The sequence below is a fragment of the Xiphophorus maculatus genome, chromosome 17, assembly GCF_002775205.1.
Source record: "Xiphophorus maculatus strain JP 163 A chromosome 17, X_maculatus-5.0-male, whole genome shotgun sequence".
Classification (NCBI taxonomy): Eukaryota; Metazoa; Chordata; class Actinopteri; order Cyprinodontiformes; family Poeciliidae; genus Xiphophorus; species Xiphophorus maculatus.
Window position 1 is genome coordinate 11,839,031 of NC_036459.1, and position 21,846 is coordinate 11,860,876.

Below are 21,846 nucleotides of genomic sequence, written 5' to 3' on the forward strand. Positions count from 1 at the left end.
TATTGTTTTACGGGGCATAAAGCATTTAAATTATTCAACACATTGTAAAATGCTGCATGACAGAGCTCCAAATATCCCCAAGTATTTTCTATCTCATTTTTTTTAATAGCTGTTTACACATGCTTTATTACTATTATGTGCATTTATGTGCATTGTTTTGCAACGTTTCCTTCTTATAACAAGGCAAATAGCGCCACCTGCTGTTCATTACATGCAGTGTTCGTAAACGCAACAAATCACAGCCATTCAGATTTCCTTCCAGCTGACTAAAGTTGGCTTTTAATACATTTGCTGAGCACGCACGTTAAATCTTAAGCATTTTAGCTCATTCGTGAATTTTTAACAAACTTACTCCGCTAACACCTGAACGCCTCACCTTTCACCCTGCACACCGACGCCTCTTTCCTGAGGAGATCAAACACCACGTCTCTCTCCAGATCAAACTGTTCCTTCAGCTTTAGCATGTCTTATAGAGTCCTTTTGTTTTACGGTACCATCCGTCCACAGAAAATAGTGTCCTTGCTCATCATGTGACCGCATGGAGGGCCGGGGGGGGGGGGGGGGAGGGTTTATGCCTACTTTGCGAACAGGCAAAACTAGAAACAGCACTCGTAGGCTTTGTCTAGATCATACTTCCTCTCTACATGTCAGACTTCTTCTTATTGACATGCGGAAACGGCACGCTGCTCCAGAGTTAACCACGCCCTCCGCCGGGATGACAGGAGAGCGGAGTGGATCGCCACCATTGGCCGAGAAAAGCGTCCGTCCAGCGGGATGGAACGTCTCACTGCGCCGGTGCCACTCTGGCCTCCCACCGTGGCAGCACTTCGCGGTTGTGTGTCATAACTTCAACCCAGAAAGAAAAGCTGAAAAATAAAGCAGTTGTCACCCTAGCATTTATGATGACTACTTGGATGATCGACCTTGTATGATCTACCGAAAATATGAGAAGAAAAAACATAAGGTGTGCAGTGCAGCCAACATTCAGTTTTACCAATTATGCACAATAAATTACATGCATACTCTCGTAATTATGTAATATATTGTATGTAAATGTTTATGGGAAGGATTTCCTTTTGAACAGAAAGTGTTTCCGTCCGCAGTATACCGATGTGTTTGCATTTAATTATTGATGAATCCATCCAATCCATGTATCAACTATTTTCTTACAATCATGTATTTATTTATTTACTTCTTATTTTTTTTTATTGTAGCATTTGAACCTTTATGCTCCTTTTTTTTTTTTTTTTTTTTTTTGCCAAAGCTAGTTGTTTCAAAATTACATACTTAAAAATACACCTTTATTATATCCCTGTACCTATTTAAAATATTTAAAAAGTTGGGTAGGAAGGGTAATTCCTTTTCTAAATCTAAAACGCAACATTGTCTCAGAGGCTTGTAGAAGAATTTTTTTTTTTTTTGAGATTTCTTTGTAAATATACACGATCTTTGTTTAAGCCGAGTGACTCCCGAACATAAAACGAGAGTTGCCGGAGATTTTGTGACGTCACAGCGTCCGCCCCTTCCCCCGTCCGCTTGTCCTTCCTCCCCTCGCTTTCTGGTGCCTCTGGCAGTAGGGCGCGCAACACAACACACTGACAGCCGCGACGTACAACCTCGCAGGGGGAAGATGGAGCCGAGAGAAACCGACTTCAACATACTGCTAGCGACCGACTCCTACAAGGTACGGTGTCCAGGGTGGGCTCGGAGGGGGGAGGCCGGGCGGGAGCGAGGTGAGCACGGAATGGAAATTGATCAAGTCAAGGTGGTTTCATCACCAGACCCAAGGCCATCACGCTGCCCTGCGTGGCCGGTGTCTTTTCGGGATAGCGCAGGCATAACGAGCTGGAGGAGGGGAGCGCTGGTACCGCCGGGAGAGAAATCCACACAGGCGGCATTTCTCTGTGAGCTAGCAGACTCCCACCCTGGATGGCTGCTGCTTTTATGGAATCGGTTGGTCATGGTTGTATTGAGCTAGCTGAATTAGCCAGCTAGCTTACAGAGACCGCAAGAGGTTGAAAAAGGGGATTGAGATATATATATTTAAATATATTTTTTTTTTTAAAAAGCTAATGTTGGCCAACAGCTACCAAGTGCTTTGCGAGTCGTCCGGGTGGGCCACACTTGGGCAAAGTCTCACTGTCCAGCGGTGGGTGAAACATTAACATGGAGGGACTTTCGAGAAAGCAAAACTGAAAGTTAAAAGAGAAACGCTCTCGTTTCTCTTTCGTGCCCGCATGGGTTGCCTTGGGTCCAGAGTCGTGCTATTTATTTATTTATCCGCTCGGAAAATTGCTACCCCAGTAATGGAGGCTGTAATGGCAAAATAAAAAAAAAACCGACTCTTAATTACAATGTCCACACAAACATTGTAAATGTGCGTGTGATGACTTTATAGCACGTAGGCAGTGGTTTCCATGGACAAATCATGTGACAACAGGATGCTGATGATGAGTGCAGAATGCCGAGCAAAACTAACTAGCTAACGCCCACAGTTAGGTAAAATTAAGCTGTCATATATATATATTTAATGAGAAATAATTATATTTGTTTAAAAATCCAGTTTAAACTAAAGAGTACAGTCACTGAATAGTGTTGAGCAGGTGTTGTTGCTGTTATTAGAGAGTCAGATTGTGTGAAAGTAGGCAGAAATATCCAAACTATTAATGTCTAAAATGCCAAAGGTGCACCTTTTATAATGAGTTTAGTAAGAACATTGTTGAATGTTGAAGCTCGGCCGAGGAGTAGGTTGTGTGATGGCGCCAGCTTTGGGAAGGAGTAAGAAGCATTTGCTCACAAATTTAATGAAATTGAAATGATAACCTTGTAAAATCTGTGAAACATCTTAAAAAGCAGAAGTATGCGGTAAAGTGTCAGATGCTTTCTGCAGCAAAATCCGGCCCAGTAATCAAATCAGCTTAGCTTGGAAGCGTGAACCTAGATGGCAGAGATTTCATTATTTAATTTCTATGTTGGGATATTCTTCAGAATAAAATGACGTATTAAAAAAAATAAAAAATCTAAGTTAGCAATGACAGGAACCAAAACTATCACAGATTCTGATCATGTTCTTAAGATTGCATGAAGTGTGTGATAAAGTAATTATTTTAAATATATTTTCAAGAAATTAATTACACTGAGGATAGCAAACAGAGAATTAAAACCGCTGAGTCAGTTGTAGCTAAAACGGACAGATATTGTTATAATTTTTAAAAACAAAATATGCTTCAGGCTGGGCAGGTTAGATGTGGACTGGTTTTGCTTTCTGCTTTCTTTAGTTTCAGTTTAGTTTTAAGTATGCTTGTTGGCGTAGCTCAAATTCAAACTATTTTACACGTTACAATGTATTTGACCTTTAATTAGCCTTGGTATCTTGCTTTCATAAATCATAATGAACAGCAGCTAGATAAGATAGTATTTTATTGTACTGAGTGAACCAATAAAGTGTTTGGACAAATAGGTTTTTTTTTAATTAAGAAAAGAATGAATTACATTAATTCAAACATAGTGCGTCTCAGACGAGCCATAAAAATCGACATGATCCAAATTAGTTTCAGGTTCACCTTCATACTGCAAATGCTAGAAGATAAATGGGTCGGCACTTGTGCACACACCCGTAGTTTCATTTATGTGAAAAGGAAACCAAGATGAGTCTAGATGGGCAAACGTGTCGCTGGAAAATTCATGTACGTAGTAAGTAATGACTCATTTTATGATATTAGCACAGCGTAGCATCATAAATGAGCCTGAGCCTACAACGGTTTCTTACTGAATGATGAGTTTAAGGAAAAATATGATGCAATTTACCCAAAAGAGCATCGATATGTAGCATGATAGCATTCAAGTGGCTGATAAAGTGACATCAATGGGTTTTTCAATCACTAAATGTGTATTTAACATAAAAATACTCTTTCCAGGAACTAAAAAGTAGGAAAAATAAACCAAATTATGTTTAGTTTTGGTTAAATTTTTACTTTGAGTTGTCTTTGCGTCTCTGGTTATTACGCTTTTGTGTGTTTTATAATTTCGTCTGGTTGAGAAATACAGGTTTTATTAGATTCTGACAGAACTACAAACCCCATTAAGCAGAGAAGCAATAAACCCTGGTGAGATTTGATCATCCTTAGACATTTGTGCTTTCCTGCAAACCCAAGTAAGTATTTTGCTCCTGAAACAAACATGTTGTGTCTTTTGTTAGTTAAAATCCAAATATTAAAGTTACTCACGGCCAGCTCCTTTTTCAAGAAGAACTGCTGGTGTAAAAGGGATTTCAAGCTTATGATCTACTATAATCTATAGTCATATTTAATAAATTTGACTATTCCAGCGAGGCTTATGTGTCTGTATTATCCTAATCGTAAAATGTTGTGTTATAATTAACAGAAATGAAGGTTTTAAAACACCGATGTGTACATCAATTTATATAAGTCACTGAAATAAATTAACTGTATTCAATACGACTGGGAAATTTCAGATCAAAGCTATAAAATGCATGTTTAAATTGAACAAACTCAAATTATTTCATGTATCAAGTTTGGTACAAGTTATATGTCATAATATAGCGTTTAAATAATGTTACCCGTCGCATTTTTATCCATATGCTTGAGCAAAAGTGTACAGTAAATGTCTAATTTAGTGGGAGGATAATACACTTCTCTGCAGTTTTGTTTAGAGAAAACAAATTCCATTACCCAATAAGACCAGTGGGTGGCGCTTTCTTTTTACTTTCCACGCCATGACCCTCTTTGATTTATGCAATTAAAACTATTTCTAAAGAAATCAAATCATTTTTCTTGTGAGCAAGGCATTAGTGTAAGAGCCTTCTTTCAGCCTGATGACTGACGGTGTGAAGAAACAGGTCGGGGAGGGGCAGTACTGCACTACTTTACAAGCAGCAGGAGAGAACATTATGTCATTAAAAGGACATTTAGCAGCTATTAGAACTTGGTCACATTTCAAGTTATAACAAGAAAGAACATTTTATACCTTCAAGTCAGGGGGAAAAAAATGCTTAAACGGCATAAATAATGCATAATCATAAATGATGTCAGCTGAATTATACTGAAATAAACTCTTAATACTTTGTCCAAGTTTAGTCTTAATAGACAAAAGTGGATGCAAAGGTGCAGGTTTCTCTTTCTTTCTTTTAAAGTTATGTCCCATAAAATAATTGAGCCATGCCAAAGGTAAATAAGGTTAAGCCAAACACTAATTCTCTAAGGCTTATTTGGAATCAGTTTGAGCCTCTTGCACAAAAGAATAAGTGCTGTGCATGTGCTGTTTTGTCAGTAAAAGCAGCTTGTGCTTTTATTGATAAGCCATTAAAGTGTGCCTTTTGTCTGGATACACAAGTCCGGTGTCACGCCGCAGGTGCAGGCGTGCGGTGTTTGTGCAACACCTACGAATGTTGGGGGGAAAATAGTTAGAAGTCACGGAAAAATCTGCTTCACAGCTTGAAAGTTGTCACCATGAGGGTGGTAAATGTCGCATAAAAAAAAAAAAAAAGAAAAACGGGAGGCGTGACAGGTACGCGTGCGCTGGGGTTGACCTGCCAAATGCGCCGTGTTTTGGTGTAATTAAACCAAATCATCTGATTTGTTCTGTTTTCGCCCGCAGCTGTTTTCTTGTTCAACGTTGGCATCGAACAGAAAGGGAATCTTCATACGTGTAGCTTCAGATATGCAAAGCAACACTATCCTCCTGCCATTCTTAGTGTTGTAACAAAACAGAAATATATATATATATTGCAACCTTTAACAGGTTTTCTTCCAGTATTTTCCAGTATTTAGCTCCATCCATCTTACCATCAACTCTGGCGAGCTTCCTTGTTACTCCTGATCAAAATAATCCCCACAGCATGATGCTGCCACCACCGTGAGTCAAACGCAGAACAGTTAAGGGAGAAAAGAAACACCACACATCGTCATTATTCTTATCTTTACGATTACAGGCACACCATGACAACTCCGACCCGTCTTATTCCGATCATGCTGATGTTGCTTCCTTAAATAAATCTGTCGTATGAACTAAATGGAGTCTGATCTGTAATCTAGTTGTCCTCCCCTTTGTCATCTAATTGCTTTTCGTTCTTGTCCTGTTACAGCAGCCAATAAACGGTTAGTACCCTTGGACGATAAACCGGTTTCTAGGTTTTTGAATTTGAAAACGCTGCGTGCCGGTCAACATCAGGGCGCGGGGAGCAGAACATGAGCTCACGCGGTCCCGGCCCAGTGTCGTGTTCAGCGTCTCGGCTCTATTTTGAGTCCTCGAAAGCTCCAAGGAAAGGACACGGTAAGGTCAAAGAAACTCAGTAGTTCGTTGACATTTATCTGCTGCCGGCGTGTCAGCTGGGGCCTGGGAGCCGCTCCTTTACTCCCCTCTGCCTCCCGGTCTTTAAATCTACCTGTCATGTGCAAAATTACGTTCTTTTATTTTATCCCAGGGAGATTGTTGCCAACTGAAGGACAAACGTGCGACTTTGAGTCGAGGGAAATGCCGTCTTCTGCTCTTAATTACTCTTTGACTCATTCCTTCATTCGTAAAACTCTGCCTACCGTTTCTTCTCTGCGGCTACAAATGCAGGGAGTGGATTCTGTGCTGCGGCGCCAAAAGGGTTAAATCATTGAATCCTCCAGTAGGACCCCGAGGACATTTCTGTACTCATTCGAGATTTAATTGATGCCCGTGTGGCACCAGCCATCTGGGAGAGCATGATCCTTTATTTTCAGTTTTTGTTCCAGTTTGTGTCCGAAACACGCCCGGACACGTCTCAGACTGTTTACTTAAGTTACAAGCCGCTGAGTTTGGCCGCTGCTTGTTTGCAGTAGATTAGAGGATCCCGCATGAGGCACGCAAAACTCTCCCCGCCAACAATGGGACGGAGGAGAAGGTTGAAAATCTGACACGTTTTTGTTCCGATTGTGATCGTTTTTTGTAAGAGTTTTTTTTTTTTTGATTTGACACAAGAGCGCGACAGACGAGGGTCCGCTTTTTAAGAATATTTCAATCTGAGGTAATTAGTGCATTTATCATTCCAGAAGAGACATGTTGGTTTTTTTTAGACATTCTGTCATTTTCAAGCAGGTGTACTGCTTGAACATCTGAGTTATTTTTGCTGTTCGTGTTGTGACTCAATATGCCCAACTCAACTAAAAACCACGCAAAATAACACTTTCCTCCTTTCGCATGTCAGTGGTAGAGCTTGTTGCGTAAGTATTTACGCTCTCTGAACTTCTGTACGGGTTACTACATTGCAGTCATAAATTTCAACAGTTTTCATTGGGATTTATAGTATGTGACACTATCTACGCTACATTGCACATAAGCCAGGCTCAAGGGACCAATTCATGGTTATAATGTAATAATATGTCCCAGTTTGTGTTCGTGAGTTGTAGCAGCTTTGAAATCCTGCATTGTGAAGCTTTTCAATGAGCTAACAACTAAGGGAAGGAAGTGTGTGATTAGAGTTCACGAGATGTCTTCCTGTTTTTTCTTTTCTTTGTCTTTTGTTTTCCTCCTGACGGTGTTTAGCGGGCCAGTCTTCAGTAAATCTTAATAAATTGTATTTATGTGTCGACAGGTGACTCATTACAAACAGTACCCCCCCAACACGAGTAAAGTGTACTCCTACTTCGAGTGCCGCGAGAAGAGGACGGATCCCAGCAAAAGCAGAAAAGTCAAATATGACAAAACCGTCTTTTACGGCCTGCAGTACATCCTTCACAAATACTTAAAAGGTACGTTTCTTCTTCTTTTTTTGTGCACTACAAGGTACATTTTCTAATAAACACAATCAAAAACTTCAAGCAACCAAAAAATAAAAAATAATAATGAAAAGCAACCTTGAACTCGGCATAAAAAAGATTATTTGCTCTAATTAACTAAAGTAGGTGAAGTCTGATGCTCCAAAGAGTTCCTGAGAGACATTGAGCGGTGATCAACAGAAAGCTGAAAGAAAGCCTCTGCCTCCTGCTTCTTAAGAGGATTTCACGGTGTGGCGGCAGAGGTGAGGGGGAGAGAGAGAACACAGAGAGGGGGAGACAAAAGCGCAGCTGCCGCCTCCCTGTTTGAGGGAGAAAGACGTGTCGTCTACGCCGAGCGTCTCGCCTCGCTCAGCGACGAGGCCGTGCATCAAAGAACCGTCGGCGAACCCCAGAAAGCCAAGAGTGGGGCGTGAAATTTTTTCTATCATTACCGAGTAAAATCTGAAAAGTGTGGTGGTAAAATGTAAGTTCTACGAACTTTAAAAGTTTGAGTTCTGGGGTTTTTTTTTTTGTTTTTTTTTGGCATGCTCAGTTCTCTCCACGTACCCCAAAAGTGAAACTTTCCTTTTCGCGTTTCACTTTTCTCCTCCCTCTTCTATATTTTAAAAAGCGGTTTAGACTCGGAGTCATACATGTAGGTTTTTGGCGGGTTTGCGTGTGTTGTTGGATAAGAACGCCCTGTCAGGATGCACAGGAAGCCTCTAAACTATTTACAGCAATAAACGACAGATTAGCGTCCTAATGACTTGTTGCCTGTATTCTGTCCTCTTTTATTTTATTTCTCTCTTTCCTCATCCTTTTTTCCCCTTCTTTTCCCTTCTTCCCCCCCCCCCTCCTCTTCAGGAAAGGTAGTGACTCCAGAGAAGATTCAGGAAGCAAAGGAGGTGTACAGGGAACATTTCCAGGATGATGTTTTTAATGAGAAGGGCTGGACTTACATTTTGGAGGTAAGGAACTGCTGTTTATTTGCTCATTTTTGCCTTCCTTGCTTTCTTTTCCTCAATCTTAATTTACCTATTTCCTTCCTTCTCACTCAAATTATAATTATTAAAGTTGTCTGTTTTTTTGTTTAGTAAGGATCGAATATGATCATTCTATTTTTTTTTTCTGCAGTTGTTAACCTAAAAGCGTTCTTGTATTGCAGAATGTTGTGTTTAAGGTGGTCTTCATGACTTCTAAAACGTTTGTAGTTTTTTTGTAAAACCCTCTCTGCAAAGCTGAAGTAATACAGCATAAAAGCTTCCCCAGCATTCTGACAGCGATATTTGCTTTTTGCAGAAATACAACGGCCATCTTCCCATCGAAATCAAGGCAGTGCCGGAAGGAAGCGTCATTCCCAGAGGCAATGTTTTGTTCACAGTGGAGAGCACAGATCCCGAATGCTACTGGCTCACTAACTGGGTGGAGGTAGGTTTGCTTAGTTTCTCTGAAGTTCCATATTCATGTTTATGCCGTCTGATTTTATGTGATGTGATCTATTTCACACGGTCATTCTCTATGAATTTGTCTTTAGTTTTTCCGTACTCGACTGTCGCAGCAGGAGTGTTTCCAATAGTTCCTGCTCTCTTTTGAAAATAATTGTAAATTTCTCCACTCGTTACGTTGCACAACTCAGTGGCAACCTAATTAGAGTTTTGTTTAATAAAGACAAACCCTTGAACAAATTGTTCTTAAGCATCTTTTTTAACTTGGAATGAATTTTTAAGTCAATTTGCTTCCTTCCAAGGATTTTGACGTCTTCATGAAATGGCATCATGTAAAAGCCGCAGGGATCCTGCTTTCTCATAATGAGCAGCGCGGAATCACATCCTCGTAGTTCGGATTTCTAGAAACGTGACCGATGTGTCATTCTCAGCGAACAGGCGCCGCAACAGCGACTTGGCTGAACTGACTTTGAGCAGCATGAGTAATATTTAATCCGTCCCCTCCTCTAACGTCTGTTTCTCTTTTCCTTTTGCAAATAAGTTTTCGCTCGTCGCTCTCAGACGTTTCTCTAACAGATTTCAACATTCAGGAAGGAAAAGCGTACCTTGAAAGCCACACCCACTTTTGGATGCGCACACCGTGACTGTTGTAGTAGGAATTTACATTGTGGCAACACTCAAACACACCCACATACTTATACACATGTACACCTTGTGAGTGTTGTTCCTTGTATAAACACACACTCGAAACAACCCCCCCTCCCACAGCCCTCCTGCCCCTCCTTGGTCGCACACATGGAGACATTATTCATGCCTGGTGTAAAATTAGCCTCGGCGGTCATCTTGATGTCCTTGGGTTGCGTCACTGGGTCAATGCTTCTGGCTCTTTCTGTCCTCTCTTCTTGTTTTCTATTCTCTTTGTAATATCTTTCTGTACCTTCTGGATGTTTCAAAAACTTCCTTATTCCCAACATTTTCTACATTTGTCTCTTTATTCTTTTCCTGGAAATGGCTAAGTTAAGCTGGAATGCCCGAGGGCCATTTTTTTGTCCTTTTTTTTTTTTTTTCTTGAGACTGCGATTGCACGTGAGACTAAAATCAGGTTAAGGATACTAAACGAGGAGACGTGTAATTGATTTTTTTTTTTTTCCGCACAACACAAATTCCACTGCAACTCCGACCGTCACGAGTCCATACGATGTTTTATATTTGAGGAGGCATGTGACCTGCTGAGAGTCAGACGGCGGAAAGGAGCTGCACAATGTGTGCAGGGAAAGTTACATGAAAGATTTGGGAACTTTTTTTTTGTTGTTGTTGTTTGCTATACTTCCTACACGGATTAGTTTTCTTATGCTTTTTCGCTTTGCCTCAGATTAAACGTCTGATCAAAATCTTACATTTTTCCAAGTAGCGTTCAGAACCCGCACTGACGTAAAAATGCAGGCACAACTAGATCATCCAGCTAATTCCTAAAGCTGTCTAGACCGGCATGTGAAATCTCTGCTGTGAAAATCACAAGCCGATGGTTTAGCGACGGCTCCCGTTTCTTTTTACAACATGAAGCATGTGAGAAGGAACCCATTCAGCTAAACTCTGTAGCTCTGACGACTTTTTTCATCTGCTGTGATGTTAAAGGATAAACTCCTCCCCGAGTCCTACATAACCTAAATAACTGTCTTATCAATATTACCATAGGCTCACTTAACAACTCATTAAAGTTATTTGTGGACGGTTTATCTTGCTACCATTTACAGTAACGAGGATGGTAATAATGAAAAAAAAAGACCCACAACTCACTGCTAGAGAACTGCAGATAAGAGTCTTTACACTAAATCATAAGAACAATGAATTTGAACAGCGTTCTTTGGTCCGATCAGATCATGATTGAACAAACGTTTAAGGTAACGGACCCGTGAACCGTCCATGTTCTTCAAACACCCCAGAACTAAATCCTATATAACGCCAGTAAGTTGAGGTAAGAGAAGAAGGTATGTTAAAAAAAAAAAAAAAAAAAAAAAAAAGTCGGTTTCTTTGTCTAACAGCTCGGAAAAATTTGCAACAGGTACTTCAAATAAAATTTTCAGTTGCTAACTGGATCAATTCCAAAAAATGAACACAGAGCTGCCAGGTAGTTTCACACAGCAGGTTCTTTACAGTTTTCAACGTCTCTGATTATTTCTTTGGAAGCTCAATAAATTGCCTTCCAAGAAGCCGCTCTGCTATGTGTGCGTTCTCTCTCCACCCACTTTAAGCAGGTTAACACCTGCAGGTGCGGCGCACTTAAAAACAAAGTGTCGACTATTTTGGTAAATGTCAGAGAGGAATCAACCAGTCACAGAGATTGCAATCGGCAGTGTTCCCACTGAGTCAGGCATGGAAAAATTGTGATTCCTTTTTTGTTAAATGCATCAAATTTCACTTTCGTGCATTTTGATTTGAGCATATTGAAACCAAAACAACAAAGCATGGGATATATTTGTAATTTAAAAATGTGTTTAATCTTCCGCAAAACTTTTTTACGGTGCTTTATGTGATATAGTCCTCAGGATTAGAGACTTGGATTTTTTTTTTTTTTTTTTCCCAAAAGAGACGTCCGCCTGTCAAACTTCTTTAAAAAAAAAAAAAAGAAAAGAAAAGAAAAATCAGTAATTGATAATAAATCTGATCTGTACTATAAATCTGGCAAACAATTTGCATTTATTCTAAAGTACGTGGGCGAAGACCTATACAAAACACGCATGCATTATGGTTATATAACTGTTCATGAAATTTCCCATCCAGGGAATAAGCGACTTGCTTTTACATCCAATCATTGACTCTGCTATCGAAGCATGAAGCATCCAGGAATGTATTTTCCCCACAGTTGGCCTTGTGTGAACAAGCTCTCAGCTTTCATCCCTCTAGTGCCTGTTAGTTTTAGGCTTTAGTTCCAGTGAGTACAGTAAAACCAGGCTGCTGCGTAGTAAGAATTTTTCAGTCCTTGTTAACATAAGTCTGTAAAAACTAATTATTTATTTTCTGCATTCTATCAGACTATTCTTGTTCAGATCTGGTACCCAGTTACAGTGGCAACCAACTCCAGAGAGCAAAAGAAGATCCTTGCCAAGTACCTGATGGAGACCTCTGGGAACCTGGAGGGACTGGAGTATAAACTACATGACTTTGGCTACAGGGGTGTGTCCTCACAAGAGGTATGAAGCCGAGTAAATGATAAGACAGATTTTAATACTTTTAGTTTGAGTAGCCGATTTAAAATCACTTTTTTTGACAGCTTTTGTCTTCAATCTCCAATCAGACACTGTGATTTCAATATAAGAAGATGGAAGAACACTATTCAAAATATTTCTTCCAGCCTTTATGCCATAATTGACATGACGGCGGCTCCACCCCCACGCTGACGTAGAGCAGTCCTCCCCCAATCATTCCAGGGCACTTGTCAGCAACTGGCCAATCAGCGTTCAGTATTTATCATAGAAAACATGCTGCAGTCAGAGAGATTTGGAGGAAAATAGTAGATAATCACGGTCCAAGTTGTCAACGAAGGTAACTGGTAGTAAACATCCCAGTTTTTGTCATAACGATATTGATAGCTCCGTGCTAACGACTCACAACACAGATAAATTAAAGTAACAATCCTAAACATCAAATCATTTCCAGATCAATAAGTGAAGGCAGTTATGCTGAATTTTATGCGTGTAGATTCCTACTGTAGCTCTATGGCAGCATGAAAACAGACTGCTCTACCTGCTATATTGGCATTTAAACACCGTTTCATACTACTGTTTATTTCTAAGCATTGTCCTGAAGGCCGATTTTCACAAGCCGGTATTATTTAATTAATTACTCACCCACTTTGTCCTGCAGCGTTCACACTTGCATCCAATCAGACTTTTTTGTCCCTCGTTTGTCCTCTTGGGCTTTATTGTTGATTTCTTATTTCCCGCTAATAACCTTACAGACCTGACGTAGGACTAGTTACAGAATTTTCTTGCCCGCCGTCTTTGCCTCAGTGTTGGTATATAAGGCAAAAATGACTCAAAAAATGTCTAGGGTAACGCATTGAGGTCCGTTAGTCTGCCTTGATAACAGTGTGGTTGTCAGAGGACTGCTCTACTTCCGCATGGGGCGGAGCCGGCCTCATGTCAATTGCATTAGTTATATTAAGTCCAGGAACAACATTATGCTGTGCTATTTCAAAACAAAGACAAAATGATTAAAGGTGTATTGGAAGCTTTCTTAAGCATTTTACATTTGTGTGGTTAGCTTTACTTGATGCATTTATAGCAATCTCACTGTGTATGCTGTAAATAATACAGATTTTATAAGATTTCCAGAACAGATACTGAAAGTCTTTCTCTCTGTCTCATGCATCCTGAAGGAACTGCTGACATTTCAGAATATATCTAAGGAAATCTAGTTACTTTTACACATAGCTGTACAATGTCTGTGCTTGTTTGGACTTAATTTTTAGCCTCCTTCTCCATAATGATAGATGCCAACTTTCAATTTTCTTCCTTTTGTAATAGCTTCACACCCAAGATAGTTGATGTAAGCATAACTTAAATTGAAGAAAGATGGGATTTATGAATGCATACACTGCATTTAAGACGTGGAGAGAATTTATTTACTGTTCCTACTCTTTATAGTTCATAATGACTTTTTTGCTAAGTAATACATACACCTTAAATAGCCATTGTAATGTGTGCTTAAATGTTGCCCTGATTCATCACAGTTGAATCAAATGAATGGTTCATTAGCAGACTTCTGGAGAACTGGGTGAGATTTTTATTAAGTGTTTCATCCATTTGATTTCAAGCTTAGTCAACCCTTAAGGACTGGAGTTAGTCACCTTTGCCGTAACTGAAAGAGGAAAAATATGATAAATTCACAACTTGGTGTACAGATTCAATACGGGAAAAAATATTCTATCTTCAAATCTCTTCAGAACGTTATTTCACACTCAAATATTCTAAGTCAGACTCCAAAAGCGTAGCCAACTTTGCTGTGTTTTATACCTTTACGTCAAAGCTAAGCTTAAAACCATTATTTCTCTTTTTTTTTATGTACATGAATTAATACTGTGTTACAGAAAATGCTTAAATATTGCTCATCATTCACAGACTGCGGGCATTGGAGCCTCTGCTCATTTGGTGAACTTCAAGGGCACAGACACGGTGGCTGGCATTGGAGTCATTAAGAAGTACTACGGCACCAAGGACCCAGTACCAGGCTTTTCAGTACCTGCAGCTGAGCACAGGTAAACAAACACTCCTCTCAAGGTTTTATAGATTTTAAAGTGAAATATTCCTGAAGAAATTTTGATTGTGACTCCCACTTCATAATAAAGTAGTTTGTCGATACGTTGGGCTCAAAATGCATTAGCTTTGACCTTTATTTGGCTAATGCTAGCATGAAAATTATGCTAGCATCTATTAGACTTAAATGTCTTTGAGTTACGTGTGTCATTTCATAAAGTTGGCTGCTCTGCTCACATTAGCTAAAATGCTAGTATTACCTAACAAGGTACAAATAGCGTGTTGACCAACAGTAACCAACACTGCTTTGCAAACAGTAGCTTGTAAGCTAAAATACCAGCAGTGTTACTAGCATGTTAGTTAACAGCAGTGGAGACTGACTGCCATGCTAACAGTGCTTTTATGCTATCCTTAGCTTAAATTCTACAGTTAGCCAATATGCTTACGTAGCATGTTCTCTTGTATCTATGTTTGCTAAGGATATCCGTGGCTGTAACAAACTGAATTTTCCCCTATTATTTGTAGTGACAGGCACCAATAAGATGATTAGTTACATAGAGCATTTCCTTTCAATAATGACAGGTCTCTTCCCAAGTGCTAAATTCTGCTTTAAATCATTAAATTTTTACTTCTCGAGAATTAGTAAAGGCCACATTTTAGCTTTATATGTTCACACAAGTATAGAGTTGACGCACATCGTCAGTGTCCTATGGAGATACAGTAATTCACATTATTGCCAAAAGCTGTGACTCTTTCAAATTAGTTTTCAAAAGAGAAAAGGTATCCTATTAAATCCTTTTCTGTCAACATTTGTGTCGTAGGAATCTCTCTTGCCAGAAAGAAAATGAACTCGGCATGACTTAAGTTGGTGCTAATTTACTCAGTGTCCCTCACACACTTATTATGCTGTTCTTCAGATTAATTTACGGAGCGTGGCTTTGATTGGCTGGAAGTCAGCTGGAAGCCTTTAGTTTTGCTCCTATGCAAACGTTCCACCAGGACAGTCACTGCTCTCCCAAAGAACCCCCTTTTTTCTGTTGGGCTGTTGTGTTCTGGGACGTTGGCTTGGGTCGTCGTAGCAGTTCCTGTGTAACGGCCATGTTTCATTTCTTCCTCTATGGGAGGAGTCGCTGGAAAATTCCACTTTGATTTGTATGTAAAACTGAAAGTAAGAAAAAAGGACTTTGATTCTATAAAAAAAATACATTACTGATTTAAATAAGTTTCAAATCAGTCAGTTTTATAGCTCTAGAAAACTTGAGCCACACATAAAATAACAATATGTTAGACTTGCACTTCAAATTTCATCGCTTATTGCTTGAACTTGATTATTTTCTTATGCAATCCTCTGACCCCTGGGAGTGTCTAAGGTTTTTTTCTAACCTTTAGCTACAGTGTTTATGCCTGTAATGACCTGAATAAAATCTCAAAGGTTAATTCATGTGTATAACAGATGGTGTACACCTCCCTCTTCTGGAAAGTCTGTAGAAGTGCAATTTTATTAATGTCATGTGATTTTAGCTTGATTTTTTTATTTTTTTAGGGAGTATTTCAATGCACGGTGCCCTGCTTTTAATGTTTGTTGCAGCAGATTGTTTTCGTCTTCTGTGTGTTAAATGAAGGGTTCTGGATAGTAAATGGTCTTTTCTTCTTTTAGTTTTTTCAATTCATTCTAGTGCATCTTAATCCTTCTGGCTTTTTGAGCTGTAGAGTATTAAGCTTTTTGTATTTTGTTGTGATTTTCGCGGGAAATAGCTGTGTTATTTGGGAGTGGAAGGAAAATAATTTGTGGTTTTCAAGTATTTGTACAGATAAAAATCTAAAAAGTGTGACATGCATTTGTAACCAATTTGAATTGAGGCCTGGACTTTGATTAGGCAATTCTTGAATATGCTTTAATCTAAACTATGTCATTTTCCACTGAAACTGTTCCGTATGTAACCTGATCAATCAACTGATCAACTTCTACAATCCTTGTTGGGGTAAAATCTGTCTACATCTTAATGTTTTACTAGATTAGTATGTAGTTGTAATTTTTACAGTAATAATAATTTGCAGGTATTACGATACAACAACTAGGCACTCTTTTCAGTCGGGTTATCTCTTAAAATCCAAGTATAATCCTTCGTAGTTGGAGCTTTAGCTATTTTGCCAGCCACTTTATAAAACTGATTCCTGAATTGGAACAACATCAAAAGCTAAAAACAATCCTCTCTGCAGTACTATAACAGCATGGGGGAAGGACCATGAAAAAGACGCCTTTGAGCACATCATCAAGCAGTTCCCCAACGTGCCTGTGTCCATCGTCAGTGACAGCTACGACATCTACAACGCCTGTGAGAAGATCTGGGGAGAGGACCTGCGGCCGCTGATAGAGACCCGCAGCGCGGATGCCCCGCTGGTCGTCCGACCGGACTCAGGAAACCCGCTGGATACGGTTTTGAAGGTCCACATAACGGAAATCTTAACAAGCCGATAAACATCCCCTCAAACGTGTCGCTAACAGTCTCTTTAACGCCGTCAGGTTCTGGAGATACTGGGTAAGAAGTTTCCGGTGCACGAGAACGGTAAAGGTTTCAAAGTGCTGCCTCCTTACATCAGAGTCATTCAAGGAGATGGAGTCGATATCAACACACTGCAGGAGGTAAGAATTCTTGGTTATATTACGATAGACGTTCAAGGTTTCAGCACTAAGTTTACACGGTGGATGTGTTTCATCAGATAGTAGAAGGCATGAAACAACACATGTGGTCCATCGAGAACATTGCCTTTGGATCCGGAGGGGCTTTGTTGCAAAAACTGACCAGAGATCTGCTCAACTGCTCGTTCAAATGCAGCTATGTGGTGACTAACGGACTCGGGGTGAGTGTTTGCAAACTACTGTGTAAAACATGCGATAACACTCGAAACTCAAAAGACTGTTTTGTTTTGTGTGTGTGTGTGTGTGTGTGCGTGGTTTCTCAGGTGAATGTGTTCAAGGATCCAGTGGCAGACCCCAACAAGAGGTCAAAGAAAGGTCGCCTGTCTTTGCACCGGACGCCGAGCGGAGATTTTGTCACTTTGGAGGAGGGCAAGGGGGATCTGGAGGAGTATGGAGTGGTGAGTTTGGAAGTTTAGCTTTCCTTTCAAAAATAATCATACCCCTTGAGATTTTCTCCATTTTGTCACTTTAAAACCATAAATGGTCGTCCGTTTTATAGGCACAGACCGTAATGAAGTAGAAGTATTTACCTGTTTTGTTTTTTTTCCAGGACCTGTTGCACACAGTGTTTCAGAACGGGAAGGTTGTGAAGAACTACACATTTGATGAAGTCAGAGACAATGCCAAGCTGAAAGACAGCGAGCTTGAGGAGCTGCTGCACTGAATGCGGCCATCCCAGAGCCCCCGACACGTTCTAAAGCCTAAAAGAAGTCGTACTCCCAGATCTTCACCTTTTCACCCTTCAACATCAAAAATGGAGGCATTTGCACCTCAAATTACAAAACAAAAACGTTCCTGAAAACATAAAACCCCCCTGAAAATTATTATTTTTTAAAATCCTAATCCAAATTCCGAAATTCTGAGGAAGTTTTAGGAGGTAAAAATTTGGAAACTAGTTTATAAAGATAAACACAACTCCTCCTAAAGGAAAGCGAGGTAGTACAAGAAGAACACAAACAGTAAAATACTATCCAAGCCAGCCGCATAATTGTGCTGCTGCCTCAAATTGAATTTCAGCTTGTTTCACTGTTAGGCCAGACTATTTCGCAGCTTCCCTGAATGTGTTTAGCCGACTGCTGACGGGGCGGTGTGCCCCAACCCAGGCAGATTGTGACAAAAGAGGGAAAGCGGTAACACTTCTGCGTGTCGTTCTGTACAGAAAAAGAAAGGCACAAATTTGAACCGGCTTCGCTTTGCCCTCTATGTGAAGGAAGAATTGATGACCCTTGTGAACTGCTGTGCACTGAAAACACTGAAATACGTTAAATGTTCATGTTTCGCGTCACCTCGGTAGCAGTTAATCCTAAACCCTTTAACTGTAACTATAGATGGTAATGTCACATTATTTTCCAAAATGTCCTGCTTTTAATTGATCGTCGCAGCCTGAACTGTAGTTGCGTGTGCGCTGCCAACACAGACGCGTCGCCGCAGGTAGAGAAACGGTCGTCTCTCTGTGTCTCATTATGTTTGCCCGTAGTGCATTCTCATCACGAAGATCCGATTTCAAAGCCACAATCTCGGAATGAAAATAAAGTATCCATTCAGAATGTTTGCAGTTTTTGTGTGTATGAATGCTGAATTTCAAAATTTGCTTAGATCTTCATGATGGTTAATGCACAGCCTTTTTGTGTAAGATGATGTAAAAAGATATATATCCATCTCAAAAGCTATCTTCACTGGCATGAAGACGATGATGATGATGATGATGACATTGTGTCCAATGAATGATTCTAATTTCCTGGTTCCTGGCTGAAATCTATGTTAAGTGTCTGTCCTGATACGTGTGTTTGCGAGTATGCGTACAGGTATTTTTCTTCCTTTAAACAACTGTGTCGTATTCCTTTATGCAAATGCAATTGTTGATGGAAGGATTGGAGGACACACAGAGTTTGTCGGCCTTTGAATCTGCGTAGGGGTGGGACGTGGTCTTTTTATAGTTAGTCGAGCAGATCAGCAAACCTCCAGTATCACTGCCTTAAGTCAGTCAACAAAGCTGTCCGTTGAATTGAATGCCCATTTACCCATCGGCTCGGTTCACCATCTGCTCCGAGTCGCCCGATGCTTTCAGGCCTCGATGGGTTTCTATGCTTTGTTGACCTGCTTTCCAGTGTTGGACTTTCACTTTGTGAAGAGCTTGCACTGGGATTTCAGAGGAACTCGGAGTTGGTGACATCACAGGAAGCATGATATTTGAGGGGGGGAGCTTTCCGGACAGAGCAGCTGGTTGTGACGATTAGGTTTATTCCCGTGACGTTTCAAACCTCCTCATTTTACACCAGCTGTATATTAGCAGCTGCAAAAGTCCCTTGATTCTTTTAGTTCCACCAACTCATATTCGTGACTCAGTGTGGTATCGCCTTGTCGGCCACAGTTAGTGGAGATGCACCTATCTCTGGTTTTGTGAAGCTTTGACCTGCCAATATATGATTTTTGCCTATTCAGTACAATGTGTATTAGAAGAGGTGACGTCACACTGTGTGTATGTGTTAGATGAGCCACTGTTAAACAAGGTGTAACTCGTTTTTTAAAATGACACTAAATTTCAAATTGACAGTTTCTTCTGTTACACCTACCTTGGTTAGCATAATCATAATTACTAAAACTGTAATTTTCTTGTGTATTTGCTTGACATTTTTCCCCCAAAAAACAAAAACTGTCATGATTTCCAAATCCAGCATCTTCCTTGACAGGCCAAAATGTAACAGGGTAAAACAAACCAACTTTGTTGTTCTCTGTTTAGCCTTCCTGTTATCTTCTGAGAGCCTTTCTCTCTCTCTGCCAAAAGTGAACCCTAGATGTGTTAGAGAAGGCTATTTCTTTTTAATAACTTCTGACATCGCTCTGCTTCCACTGATTTTGTTCAGTAACAGCATCTACACCAAAGAGTGTTTTAACCTCAGCCTTGTAGCAGTTTGGTATGGTGGATTCACTCGTCAGAAATCGATTGCTTTTACCCGTCAGTTTTGGGTCAGTGGCAGTCAAGCTGAAAATCAGCCATTTTTAGGTGCATCGGTCGTACTTGGTTGAATGCTAATTAGCTAAGTTAGCATTAAACTGAAACTGTGATGTCTCCCGACTCCCATTTCTTGAGTTTGGCTCAGATCAAACTGTTGAAACACATTGAAGATCACAGCTTCTGACCTGCTATTTTTATAATTTTTTTTTTTAAATTTTATTACCCATCTGTTGTTGCTGCTCTTTTATTGCCATAATTTAGTTTTAATGACCATAGTTGTTTTCTTTTCCAAATATGAGGTGCATTTAGTAAAATATTATTTTACTATTTTGATACTATCTCAGTTCTTACCTCAGAAAAATATTATTTTGTATGACTAGGGAGGGGGGGGGGGAAAGAAAAGAGATATCACAGTAAATATCCTCATTTACAAACAGTGCGGCCATACTGCCTTCTCACTTGTACATAAAACAAGGGGGTGCAACTGAAAGGTGAGAGAGGGACGATTAGGTGGAAGACTAGATGTGATTTATTATTTTTGTCAGAACGACCATTTTTGTACCAACAGAAGAATATCCAAAACGGCTCGACGGAACCGGCCGGCGTGACAGTTCCTGGGACCGTCGGGCCTTTTAGTTTCTGCGTGAGCGTAGTCCTGTGTGAATGCCGTGTTGTGTAATGGATGGAACAGGAAAAAAAAAAAAGAGAAAAAAAGAAAAACGGAAAAAAATAAAAGAATAAGTGGTTGTGAATAATTTAGATTTTTCTTTAACGTTGTTTTAATCGTATGTATATGTTGTTCCAAATTATTTTATTTTTTTTTCCCCCCCCAACACAACTGAGATTTTAACTAACATAACTTGCTATATTGTCAACAGTACACTGATTAAAAATGCCACCCTCTTGGTTTGAAATGCTTCCTTCTCTGTCTGCTTCACTGTTCGAGATTAAATCCCAAATTGTCCTCGGGCGGAAGGCGTCGGGATTTTCTCCCAAGTGTCCACTAGCATCTAAAAACAAGCCAGGCGTTGAGCTGAGTCTAGTTTAGTTAAGGATCACTCAAGCATTACAGTAATATCACAATATTCGAGTCCTCACAAAAGGAAACATCACATAAAAACCCAATCAGAAGTACAAGTCAACAGTCGCAACCATTTCAAAGGATGCTAAAAGCAAATAACAGTCTACATTACGCGCATCCATATATATATGTTTTTAAGATCCTTTTATGTTAATTCAAAAGGCAACATGTTTTAATTTAAAATGGTTCAATATGTTTTTTTCCTGAGGGCTTTAGTTCTGGACAGAGGTAGCATAAAAGCAACAGGCTCGTCTTGTATAAAATCCTGTCTGTTACAGCTGGGTAATTACTGTGAGACGAGGCCAGAGAGTTTATGGAAAATCCAGACATTATGTAAAGAGAGAGAAATAAAAAAAAGAGACTACATGCTAGTTAGTCATGAACCTTCATCTGTGACGGGCATCGATGCATAAAGTTATGAGTTCTAAAGTAACAGCTAATCTTGAAGCTTTATTTTGAACTATTCCAGTCTGAATATTTCTTCTTGTATCGGCTTATTCACTTAGTCCAAGCGATCGAGACACACCTACGTACAGTTATGCATGCCTTCTTTAATTAATGGTCAATACTTATTGAAATTGGTTCAGCATTTCAATTCACACCAGTTCAGGTCGGTAGATGTGTCACTTCAGAAAAGTCTCATACAGAGGCCGTATCGCTCGATGT

General features: G+C 39.9%; 2 protein-coding genes across 5 annotated transcripts in view; one reads left to right on the plus strand and one right to left on the minus strand.

Moving 5' to 3' along the window:
• gsap (gamma-secretase activating protein) overlaps positions 1 to 543 on the minus strand; it is a 35,452-nt gene extending 34,909 nt beyond the window's left edge. For all 4 annotated transcript variants that reach the window (XM_023350472.1, XM_023350473.1, XM_014468780.2 and 1 more), the window contains exon 1: positions 377 to 543. In XM_023350472.1, the coding sequence (XP_023206240.1) occupies positions 377 to 464 (88 nt within the window). In that variant the 5' untranslated portion in view covers positions 465 to 543. The remainder of the gene's footprint in view (positions 1 to 376) is intronic.
• A 997-nt stretch (positions 544 to 1,540) lies between these two features.
• Positions 1,541 to 21,016, plus strand: nampt (nicotinamide phosphoribosyltransferase). Its single transcript, XM_005799080.3, has 11 exons — positions 1,541 to 1,684; positions 7,580 to 7,736; positions 8,607 to 8,710; positions 9,042 to 9,170; positions 12,220 to 12,378; positions 14,308 to 14,444; positions 16,663 to 16,888; positions 16,967 to 17,086; positions 17,164 to 17,304; positions 17,407 to 17,541; positions 17,694 to 21,016. The coding sequence occupies exons 1-11, from the start codon at positions 1,631 to 1,633 to the stop codon at positions 17,805 to 17,807; spliced, it is 1,476 nt and encodes a 491-aa protein (XP_005799137.1). The 5' UTR covers positions 1,541 to 1,630; the 3' UTR covers positions 17,808 to 21,016.
• The last annotated feature ends 830 nt before the right edge of the window (positions 21,017 to 21,846 follow it).